This window comes from Hyla sarda, chromosome 8, assembly GCF_029499605.1.
Source record: "Hyla sarda isolate aHylSar1 chromosome 8, aHylSar1.hap1, whole genome shotgun sequence".
NCBI classification, from domain to species: Eukaryota; Metazoa; Chordata; class Amphibia; order Anura; family Hylidae; genus Hyla; species Hyla sarda.
The window spans coordinates 46,591,452-46,603,497 of record NC_079196.1 but is presented as its reverse complement, the minus strand read 5'-3'; the positions used below and the strand labels follow the sequence as shown (position 1 = coordinate 46,603,497).

The window sequence follows — 12,046 nt, the reverse complement described above, 5'->3', positions numbered from 1 at the left end:
AGTACTATACTATAAGATGTAAGACACATCTCCCTCATGTCTTCTTTATTTTATAGTTATTAAATTGATTGCCGCCACAGATTTTCAGTACTTATACTTTTTAGGGAAAGTGATGTTATATTTCTGAGGCTGGTTTTACACAGCATTGTTTGGATAGTATTTTGCATCAGTATTTGTAAGCCAAAAATTAGGCTGCTTCCACACTATAAAATTCATCTGTTACAAAAGCCCATACAGCCGTTAGGAAATCCCATTATAGTCTATGGGATTTTTACATTATCCATTTTAACCCGTTATTGCCTGTTATTTTGTGATGGAAGATAGTAACGGGAGAAATAGTGCATGCACTATTTCTTCCGTTCCTTCTCCCGTCACAAAATAACGTCCGTTATTAATAACATTTGTAATGTCCATTATTAATAACGTATATAATGTAAAAATCCCATTGACTATAATGGGAGTTTCTAACGGCCATGTGGGCTTTTGGAACGGCCGTTTAACAGGCGATTTTCAGGGTTTTTATAATGGAACGTTTATAAACAGATGAATTTTATAGTGTGAAAGCAGCCTTAGAAGTGGAACCTACAAAAAGATAAAATATAATGGAAAGGTTTGGACCTTTTGGGTACGGTCCCACATAGTGTATTTCACGCTGCACAAAGTGTGCTGCGCAGCGGGAATATATGCTGCTTATTCTGCGATGAGCATACACACAGGGCTACCCTGCAGCAGGCCTGTGTGTTCAGTGAGGTTTGGGGGCGGGGTCACGCGTCAAAGTCACGCCAGCACGTGGCCCCGCCCCCATACCGCAACCAATTAAATAACTATTAAATAAAGAATACATGGGGGAGATGTATCACACTGTCTTATAGTATAGTTCTCTTTGTTGCCTATGGCAACCAATCACAGCTCAGCTACATGGGACCGTACCCTGTTTTGGACCCACTCCAGATTTTGGCTTAGAAATACTGATGCAAAAGACTGAGCCAAATACTGCGTGAGTGCAACCAGCCTGAGGATATGATCTCACACAGTAATTTGGTCAGTATTCGGTCTGTATTTTGGTCAGTACTTCGGTCAGTAAAATTCTCATTATTTTGGTAAGTATTTCAGTCAGTTATATGGTCAGTATTTTGGTGAGTATTTCATTCAGTAATATTGTCAGTATTCGGTCAGTATTTTGGTAAGTATTTCAGTCAGTAATTTGGTCGGAATCAGGATTGGAATTGACACAGAAAAAAAAAACATACTGTGGGGCAGATTTATCAAAACCTGTGCAGAGGAAAAGTGGAGCAGTTTCCCATAGCAACCAATCAGAACACTGCTTTCATTTTAGGCCTCTGCAAAACGAAAGAAGCAATCTGATTGGTTGCTATGGGCAACTGGTCCTCTTTTCCTCTGCACAGGTTTTGATAAATCTCCCCCTGGGCGCTTTCACACTGAGCTTACAGTATATTTTAGAAGGTGAAGGATTTTTTAGTGTATACCTCTGAGGGACAGCTTTGGCCTATGCATTTAGTAGGATACATCGCCCATAAGCTCCCAAAATGGAAAAAAAATCTATACTGTTCAGTCAGCAATATACCTCCTGTTTGGCGAACCTGGCCTGACTTCCACTACTTAGCTTAATTCCTCTGTATAGAATAGCATGGTCAACTTTTGGTTATTCTTTACAAAACCAACAAAAAATGGTATACTGACCTATACTAGCTCAACGAAGGATAAAAGTCGAATGGACACCTATGGATACATTAGAGCAGTGTTTCCCTACCAGGGTGCCCCCAGCTGTTGCAAAACTACAACTCCCAGCATGTCCAGACAGCCAAAGGCATGCTAGGAGTTGTCGTTTTGCAACAGCTGGAGGCACCCAGGTTGGGAAATAGTGCATTAGACGTATACACCGAGAGTTGTCATTTTGCAACAGCTGGAGGCACCCTGTTCAGGAAACACTTTCCTACACCAGTCTCCCAAAACAGTGTTTCCCAACTGGGCTGCCTCCAGCTGTTGTAAAAGTATAACTCCTAGCATGGTCAGACAGCCAGAAGCTGTCTTTTTACAACAGCTGGACGCACCATGGTTGGGAACACAGGAGCTTTTCTGGCGCATACACCAGACATACACTACAAATGCAGTGGAAATGAATCCTGGGGTTCTGTCCACAACTGCATTGGGGATTCTGTTTATAATGGAACCCACAAATGCTGTGCCAGACATAGACTTATAGTGGAGTCTGTTGGTTTACATTGAGGTGTGTGTCACTTTTGTAGGGAAAAGTAGTGCATCAGGCAGTTTTTGTTTACAAAAAAGACGGAATCTGAGATGGAGCCTTACTACAAGTCCAAGAATGTACAATTGCACACCACAGCCAGCTCTCATCTCTTCTTCTAGATGCACCGTCCAGCATGGATAGCTCAGAGTGAAGCCAAACAATCACCAGTTGCAAAAAGCCAATATTCCAGCTGAGGAGTTCCAGATAAAACTTCATCTTTATTATTGTAGTATTAAATCCATACATCCAGTAACTAGAGGTAGCATGAGCACTGGATCTGACATGTTTCGGTCACATGGACCTTAGTCATAGATCTATGAATTATATACTTCAATAATTAAAATAAAGTTGCATCTGCCCCCCCCCCCCCCCCCCGGCAGAATATTAGCTTTTTGCAAATAAAGCCTTAAAGGGGTACTCCGGTGGAAAACTCTTTTTTTTTTTTTTAATCAACTGGTGCCAGAAAGTTAAACAGATATGTAAATTACTTATATTAAAATATCTTAATTCGTCCAGTACTACAGAGGAAATTCTTTACTTTTTGGAACCCAGAGCTCTCTGCTGATGTCAGCAGAGAGTACTGTGGTCATGTCAGCTGAGAGCACTGAATTTCCTCTGTAATATTCAGCAGCTAATAAGTACTGGAAGGATTAAGATTGTTTTAATAGAAGTAATTTACAAATCTGTTTAACTTTCTGGCACCAGTTGATTTAAAAAAAAAAAGTTTTCCACCGGAGTACCCCTTTAATGGTTAGAACACCATAAAATAGGGAATATAAAATATTCAGAATTGTTTAATCTCCTATTTCAAGGCTAAAAAGCAGTGCACATTCTGAAGGGTGCTTGACCTCACAGTGAGAACTTTTACTATCTAATCTACTATCACAACTGACATCGTAATGTGTCCATGGCCACAAGATATAGTTTTTGTGGTTCATGTGAACTCTCTCCTATCCAAATCATATCAGGAAGTACAAGTTTACAGATAAGTTTGACTAGAAATTTCTTTCAGACAGTTTTTAGGTTATATTGTAATGTGTGTTCTCTTGGGAGAATTATGTGATATCACCCATTGCACCATTTTTGATACTTTTTAGTTAGGTGCAAATATGTCCAATGGATTTGGCCATCTTGTAGACTGGCTCCATGATGGCTTTTACCGACCACAATTACTGATGCTTATCACTAAATGTGAAGCCATTATGACAGGTCAGTATAGCCATAGAGGTCTAGTAAGCAGCAAACTTAAATTGGTATTATGAGACAGATTGAAGGACAATGGTCTGAGTGTAAGGGTCCTGGCAGCTGCTAGCATGGAGGAAACATGTCATCAAGTCTTCTTTTTTGCTTCTGCAATGGTGCATTACATAGCGTTCACTGAAATCAATCATCCATCCTTGTAAAGCTTGGATGAGTCTGGTTCTCTCAAAGGAGAGATGTTCTCTGTGAGCTCTGCTTAATGTATAAAGACTCCTAATAGGGCTTGGATGGGGCAGGAAAACCCTTTTAGAAACAGATCAAATTGAGAAAGTTATTTAACCGGATCTTCTACTGAAATTTGGTTTCCCAGGACTATGATTGATGGCCTATCCACAGGATTGCTGATCGGCACCCTGCACTACACAGTGATGGAGCTATCATCGTATAGTGGTGGTATCGGTTAATTGCAGCTCTGCTCCCATTTACTTCAATAAAAGTTTACTTGTTACCACCACGATACAATGACACTGCTGGGTTTCCAGCCCCTTCACTTTATAGTGTAGAGCGTGGAACAGCTGATTGGTGGGGGTGCTGGGTGTCGGCACTGTGCCGATCAGTTATTGATGGCTTATCCTGGTGACCTTCACTCAGGCGCTCGGAAGTCCAGAGAGATCTCACAGCCAAGTCATGTAAGTGGATTAAAGTTCAAGCTTTAGTGGTTCACAGCAACAATAATGCGTTTCGGGGTGTGCATACCCCTTCTTCAGATTGACAAATCTGTCAATCTGAAGAAGGGGTATGCACACTCCGAAACGTGCTATTGTTGCTGTGAACCAATAAAGCTTGAACTTTAATCCACTTCCATGACTTGGCTGTCAGATCTCTCTGGACTTCCGAGCACCCATGTGAAGGTGACCTTTTTCCTTGCCATATCCAGTTCACTTGCAGGATTTCCATCTGGACCCATCCTGAGACCTGCGGGCTTGAACAGAATCCTCCTCTTGCACCTCAGATTGAGGTTACATGTGTATTTAATATATGCTCCAGGTGAGCGGCCATTTACCCCCACTTTTTATGGGGAGCTATTTGCCTCCCAGGGTAATGCCCTAGGCGCCTCTTTGGGCCTTCTTTTTTTCTTTATTTACATATCTTGTGGACAAGCCATTAATCATATAGTCCCGGAACACCCCTTTAGGGTACGGTCACACGTACAGGATCTGCTGCATATTTTGCTGCATATTTTGTGCAGTTGATTTTGCTACCCATTAAAGTCAATGGGTAGAAAAATATGCAGCAGATCCTGTACATGAGAAAGTACCCTTAGGGTAGGGTCACACATAGCGTAAATGCAGCATATTTGATGCTGCACTAAATCTGTTACATAGCAGGAAATATGCTTCACATTCTCCAATGATCAGACACACAGGACTACTCAGCGGCAGCCCTGTGTGCGCAGTGAGGTTCCAAACTTTACTGCAAACACAGGGCTGCCGTCGGGTAGACCTGTGTGCCTGCTCATAGGAGGATATGATGCAGGAAATGTGCAGCGGATTTCACATAGCGACGAATACACTGGATATACGCTATATGTGCTATATTTGATAAATACAGCAGCACAAGATGGACTACAGGGTTTTACTTCTGCCAAGCTGCTTTGTTTTTCAGTCTGGTTTTTATCTGACAGACTGGTAGTTGGGACAAACCACCATTTTTATCCCTTCCCTAGCAACCAGTCTGTCAGATCACTCTTTTTATCTTGGAGCAAGGAAGAAAGAGGACTTGACTGGTTTAAACCATTCTTTTCTCTATCCCTAAAATATTACTCATATTTTTGTAGGCTTAGAATCTTCTTCACCACCATCTTATTGTTGATTATGCCTTTCCACCTCAAGGTACAGGACCCTTTACCCGTTGCTGCCCTCAGCTCAAGAACACTTTGGCCTTGAGTTGAAATCCTTCATGCTGCTTGACGACGCCATAAAACAAGCTATAGCATTAAGGCAATGTATTCCTAGCCATAAGCCATGTTATAGGAACCTGCAGAACATTTTTCCATTTATTGCTTGTTCTTGACAAAAAGATAGAAAATGAGTATTGACTGCCAGCAATTTCCCTGCCCATCACTGTCACCCCTTAAATTGCTGGAAAGATAGTTTTGAGGTAATAAAGAAAATAAAAAAATTCTAGACATCTTTATCGATAATGGTACCAGACACTGGCGACAGCTGGTTTATTAGGCACTAAGACAGTCATTAGAGTCAAGGTCAAATAGTGACCTGTGATGATGCTGAAGGCCAGCATATTAGAACAGAAAAATGGCTGTTTGCACAGTATGGAGGTTGTAGGTTCCCATTAAAACACTAATAGACTTTTATTTGTAATGTTACAATAATTTTGGCAATTGTTCTGCAAAAAAAAAAAAAAGGCCCAGCATGCTACTTTTGTAATAAACATCTATCCAAAGCGGCACTATATAAAAATGCAAACAAAAAATAAATAAATAAATATTATGCTAGTGCATGTAGTAAGCAATGCAATTGCTGAAATAGAAGCCAGTTATAACTTTCATCTAAGATCATCTGAGATCTGAGTAGCTACATTAAGTTGCTTGATGCATGATGCACCAATATAAAGACACCATTCAAGGGACCCTAAAATCTTCTCTAGTAACTTTTGACTTTTTATTTTTTAGGGTACGAACACAGAAAATGATTTAAGGAAAAGAAGATTAAGTTCATATCATGTTTCCATGGACTTATTGGAAGATCCTATATTGAGACAACGAGCTCTGAGTATAGCCAGCAATCTCACCAACACAATGGAAGGTGCTCTATTTACATGGATATACTGCTTGTGCATGCAAACTGTACTTTATATACATGTTGTAAGGATTTCTCCTTGGGGATAGCTCTGGGATCGTCCTTGACACCTCCACAGGACATGTTTCCACTTCAATCAGCAGGCAAACAACAGTACTTTATGCAAGTCAGGCCCCTAGCCAGCTTTATTAGACAGGTTGGAGGATAAATAAAAACATAACACAGGAACAAACAAAACCCTAGACAATCCAGTCACTGACTACACAATCCAGCATGCCCTGACTATCAACTGGTGAGCTTTTCCCAGCCAGTTAAACTTATGCCTCCTGCAACCTTCTACTCACTGTTCACACTTAGCATGTGCAACCTCTTGCTGTGTGTGCTAAGACTCCTTGTCTTGTCCACTTCACTGTTGGGGCCACTCACAGCTCGGGCTGTGTGTTCTTCACCATGACCCCTGCCTCCCCCCTACAGCCACCTTGCTGTCTTCTGGGGAGATCTCCAACTATTCTGTATGACTTCCATTTGAACACACTTACCCTTTCTGCTACCTCATTAATTAGGTTTCTCCAGGGTTAGCTAGGGAAACACACCTTTCCCTTGCCACAGTGTCACAATGTGTATGATGACTATGTTGGCATTGGGTACAGTAAAGTTATTGGGGTTGTTTGTCTTTATAAAAAATTATAAGAGTTCTTCCCAAAAATAGCGCCACTTTTGTTTAGGTGCTGTTAATGTGGCATGACGCACACACTTGAATGGGCACTTGTTAGGAATTCCTGCATTGTTTCTCTGCCCGGTGGCAATACCGATGGCAGAAAAATGTGTTATATTTTCTCTGATGTTGGACATATATGAACTAGATCTAGTTAATCACTACCTTGGAAATATATTTAGAAGTATACGGTAGTATTATTGTGGGTTCAATTGATTTTGATTTATACCATGGGTATAAATGAGAAGAAAGTAGCAGACATCCAGCACAGGTACTATGGTTAATAGCTGAACCGCTTTATTTCTTCATATTTAAATGCATACATTACAGTAGTCAAAATGCTTGACGTTTTTCAACCTATAGGGTCTTAATCATAAGACATAACCATATTGTTAATCTTTGCTTATGATTAAGACCGTATAGGTCAAAATGCATCAAGAATTCTGTTGTTTTGTCTGCTAAGAAGTATGCTTTTAAATATGAAGAAATAAAGAAGATTGGGTTATAACCATAGTACCTGGTCTGCTACTTTCTTATTGTTTGGATGAGTAGTGCAGCTCCATGCATGTCCGAGCATAGAGAATTACCCATTAGAGGTGTGCTGGCTGCAGGGGCGTAGCTAAAGTCTCATAGACCCTGGTGCAAAAGTCCAGCCCCAACCCCCCTATGTCTCTGTAGGGTCATTTTAAGTGGTCAGTCAATTAAGCCATAGCAGTCAGGGACATTGTTAGAGTTTTTAATGATCATGGGCACAAACCCCCCGAAGATTTTTTTCCCTCCCCCCAAAAAAATGTATACAGTGGTCCCTCAACATACGATGGTAATCTGTTCCAAATGGACCTTCTTTGTTGAAACCATCGTATGTTGAGGAATCCGTGCAATGTAAAGTATAGGACAGTGGTCTTCAACCTGCGTACCTCCAGATGTTGCAAAACTACAACACCCAGCATGCCCGGACAGCCATCGGCTGTCCGGGCATGCTGGGAGTTGTAGTTTTGCAACATCTGGAGGTCCGCAGGTTGAAGACCACTGGTATAGGAAGTTATACTCACCTGTCCCCGTCGCTCCGGACCATCACCGCTCGTCACCGCTGCCCTGGATGTCGCCTTCCTTCACTGTCGCCGTGTCCTCAGGGTGTCCCCAACTCTCCGGCAAGGCGTCTGCTTCCCCGGCATCCTCGCTCTCCATCACCACTCTCCGTCGCCGCCATCACGTCGCTACGCATGCCGCTCCGATTGGATGACGGGACGGCGCGCACAGCGACGTGATGACGACGATGGAGAGTGCTGACGATGCAGGGGATCCGAAGAGGACGCGTCGGAGCCCCGAGGACAGGTAAGTGTTCGTCGGCGGTCCACACAGGGCACCGTAAACGGCTATCCGGTGGCAGCTGAAGCAGTCTGCGCTGCCAGGTAGTCGTTTATGCGATGGCACCGACATACAAACCATCGTATGTTGAAATGACCGTATGTCGGGGCCATCGTTGGTCGGGGGGTCACTGTAAAATAAAAATAGCGTATATATATATATATATATATATATATATATATATATATATATATATATAAATAAAAATGTTACTCCTCTCACCAGGGGCGTACCTAGAATACATAATACCTAAGTAATACTGCCACACCATAACCACTATTATTGCCACTACAGATCATATACGTACATACAGATTTAAAGTCTGCATAAAAGTATGAGACGAAACTTAGCAGCCGCCTCCAATGCGAGACCCAGCATAATGCTATTCTACAGCGCTGTGTCTTGGGCTGGGATGGCTTCTATAAAGACACAGCGGGAAGCTGCATCTCATAATGAAGGTGAAGAGATCAGCACGCTTTTTTGGTGTTTAGGCAATGGTTTTTAAATACATGTCAATTTAAAAAAATCAATCTAAAAAATCAATTTAAAATCATGCACAGCGCTGCACAAATTTTTACGCTTTACACTCTACGCTTTACACTCTACACTCTACACATACATGCACACATATACATATATTATAAACACATACAGTACAGTACCTACATATCGTGCACATATACAGTGCATATCTTACACACATACATATCGAGGGACATTTATCAATGTTTGCTTATGTATTCTTTTTTTTAGTACTTTTTTCTTTACTTTTTTTTTGCTTATGTGTGACTTATTTATCAACTGGTTTCAGACTGTTGATAATTTTCTTTCACGTAAGCAATTTTTCCTTTTTTACTTTGGTAGTAGCTTTTTCTGCTCCATGTTTGAGCTGGAGTAAAGTTAGTAAATTTTTAACCTTGTTGCGACTTTTTTTTTGCGCAGTTGCGACTGTCGCAGTTAATAAATACCAGACTACCCGTAGTCCATTTTAAAATTATTACTACGTAGTTAAGTTTTGGAAAACTTGCTTTTCTCGCTTTCCAGTCGAAATGTCGCACCAAAAATCGCGTAGTCGCAGGTGCGACATTTTTGCGACATTTTTAGTAAAAAAAATTTAACTAAATCGCTTGATAAATGCCTGTCATCATGCACATATAGGTATATCACACACACACACAGTACATTGCACATTCATATCACACACAAATACAGTATATATATATATATATATATATATATATATATATATATATATATATATATCTTACACACACTACAATACACATAAATATTGGCATATTTCATAGTACACTACACGTGCATGTCACACACATACAGTAAACATATGCGGTGGACCACCTGTGTATGGCGGGACCATGGGTGTAGGTGGTGGGATCAGATGTTATTAACCCCTGGGGCAAGATGTTATCAACCCCTAGTGTTCGTGACACACAGAGTTGTTTTTGGTACCGGAACCACACGAACGGTATTTCCGCTATTCCAATGGCTAGTTAAGGAAAGGAGAGTCCACAACCAGTTATGGTTTAACGGAGGCTTTACTGAGTTAATACAGGTGGAATTATCTTCACAGCTAGGCCAGATTCCCAGAGAGGTGGCCAGGAACTCATAAGACCTTGCAGCTTGCTGGTACCAATTATACTTGTAATAGACTTGAGGCTTGACTATAGGCAGGACTTGACTACTTGTAGTGACAGCAGACATAGACTTTTGACTTACTGGAATGACTGTAGCTTTGTGGCCTTCCAGGTAGCTGATCACTAGCACTGAGATCTCTGGTGTTTGCTGTGCTCAGTAGCAAATGGTAAGTGAAGAGAGTGAATTGTAATGGCCTCCCCTTTTTATAGTGGGGGGGGGGGGGCTGGACTAAAGTCCAATGGTCAATCTGCTGGTCATAGGTTAAGCTGGTGATCTCTGGGTAACATCATGTGACAACAAATCATGTGACTGCATAACATGTGACAGACTTACAGGTCCTTGAGACAACCTCTCACAGGTCCTCTGCTCTATCTATACATTAAAGACGTATACACAACATTCTGGAGAGACACGTATACACAACAGGGGGAGACCCTGCAGGGGTCTCAACCTGACAGGGCCTAAGTGAAGTAAAGGACCATGTCCTGAACTGGGACATTACACACACATATAGGTATATTACACACATACAGTACAATACACATTCATATCACACACATATACAGTATATATATATATATATATATATATATATATATATATTACACATATACATATCACACACATATAGGTATATTACACACATACAGTACAATACACATACATATCACATACATATAGGTATATAACACACATACAATACAGAACACATACATTTCACACACATATACAGTATATATTACACACATACATATCACACACATATAGGTATATTGCACATATACATAACAGTAGTAACAGTGCACATACATATGACACACATATAGGTATATAACACATACAGTAGAGACATATATATATATATATATATATATATATATATATATAGAATCAAGTAGAAGCGGCACACCAGTATACCAGTGAAAGCGTGGGTTTATTCACACATCTGTGCAGGAAAGCTACGTTTCGGCTCGACAATAGAGCCTTTCTCAAGCATATGCTTGAGAAAGGCTCTATTGTCGAGCCGAAACGTAGCTTTCCTGCACAGATGTGTGAATAAACCCACGCTTTCACTGGTATACTGGTGTGCCGCTTCTACTTGATTCTACATATTACTTGGGAGTTGGTCGGTTCCCGAAGCTTGGCACCCGGGCGGATCTGGAATCCTGGTGCACGGTGCTCCCCTTGACTTATTATTTCTATATATATATATATATATATATATATATACACCAGTGATTACTACAGCAACCAGAAACCCTACCACTTACAACGAGGAGCAGGACAGGGAGGAGGGGCTGCTGAGGGACCAGAACCCTGTGTAGCTGGGGATGGCCAAAGTGTGCCGGCTCCCCTACCTCCCCCCCTTACATCATACTATAGCACTGGCAGTAAATAAACTTGTTTAGCACAAATTGTTGCTACTTTTCTATATGCTATGAGATACATGTTAAAAAAATTACAAATAAAATTAATATATTTTTTGTTTATGTTGTGTTTTTATTTTGTTTGCAAGAAAAGTGGAGACAAGGCTGCTCAATTTTTGATAATTACAAACTGTTCAAAACAGTGAAACAGCTCCACTCTTGTCGATGGGTTGTGTCTGTTATTGCAGCATTCTCTTGAATGGGGATAAACTGCAAAATACTATACAAAAGCCATGAACAAAATTGACACCGTTTCTGGAAAATTAGGACTTTTTTTTTTTCTCAGACACGGCACGTACATTGCTGCTCCATTCATTGACTGTGGGATTGTCGGTGATAGCTGAGCACTGTACTTCGCTGTATTCCTATAGACAGTGAATGGAGCGTTGACATGAAAGGATAAATCTTGTTGGTGGTATACCCATTTTAGGTTTAGTGGCTTTTTCCTCTGGTGCCAAGCACAATGGCTTCTCAGACATTGCTTTTTTATCCACAGAAGTAGCAGATTCCACTTTTACTAAAATGGTAACCATCAAAATCAATAACACAGCATAGGACATGAGGCATTCTTAATGATTTTTCAGACAGAGGA

General features: G+C 40.9%; 1 protein-coding gene across 5 annotated transcripts in view; it reads left to right on the top strand.

Moving 5' to 3' along the window:
• Positions 1 to 12,046, top strand: part of LOC130284382 (sodium channel protein type 2 subunit alpha-like) — a 226,218-nt gene that overhangs the window by 93,990 nt on the left and 120,182 nt on the right. For all 5 annotated transcript variants that reach the window (XM_056534675.1, XM_056534671.1, XM_056534674.1 and 2 more), the window contains exon 13: positions 6,162 to 6,294. In XM_056534675.1, the coding sequence (XP_056390650.1) occupies positions 6,162 to 6,294 (133 nt within the window). The remainder of the gene's footprint in view (positions 1 to 6,161; positions 6,295 to 12,046) is intronic.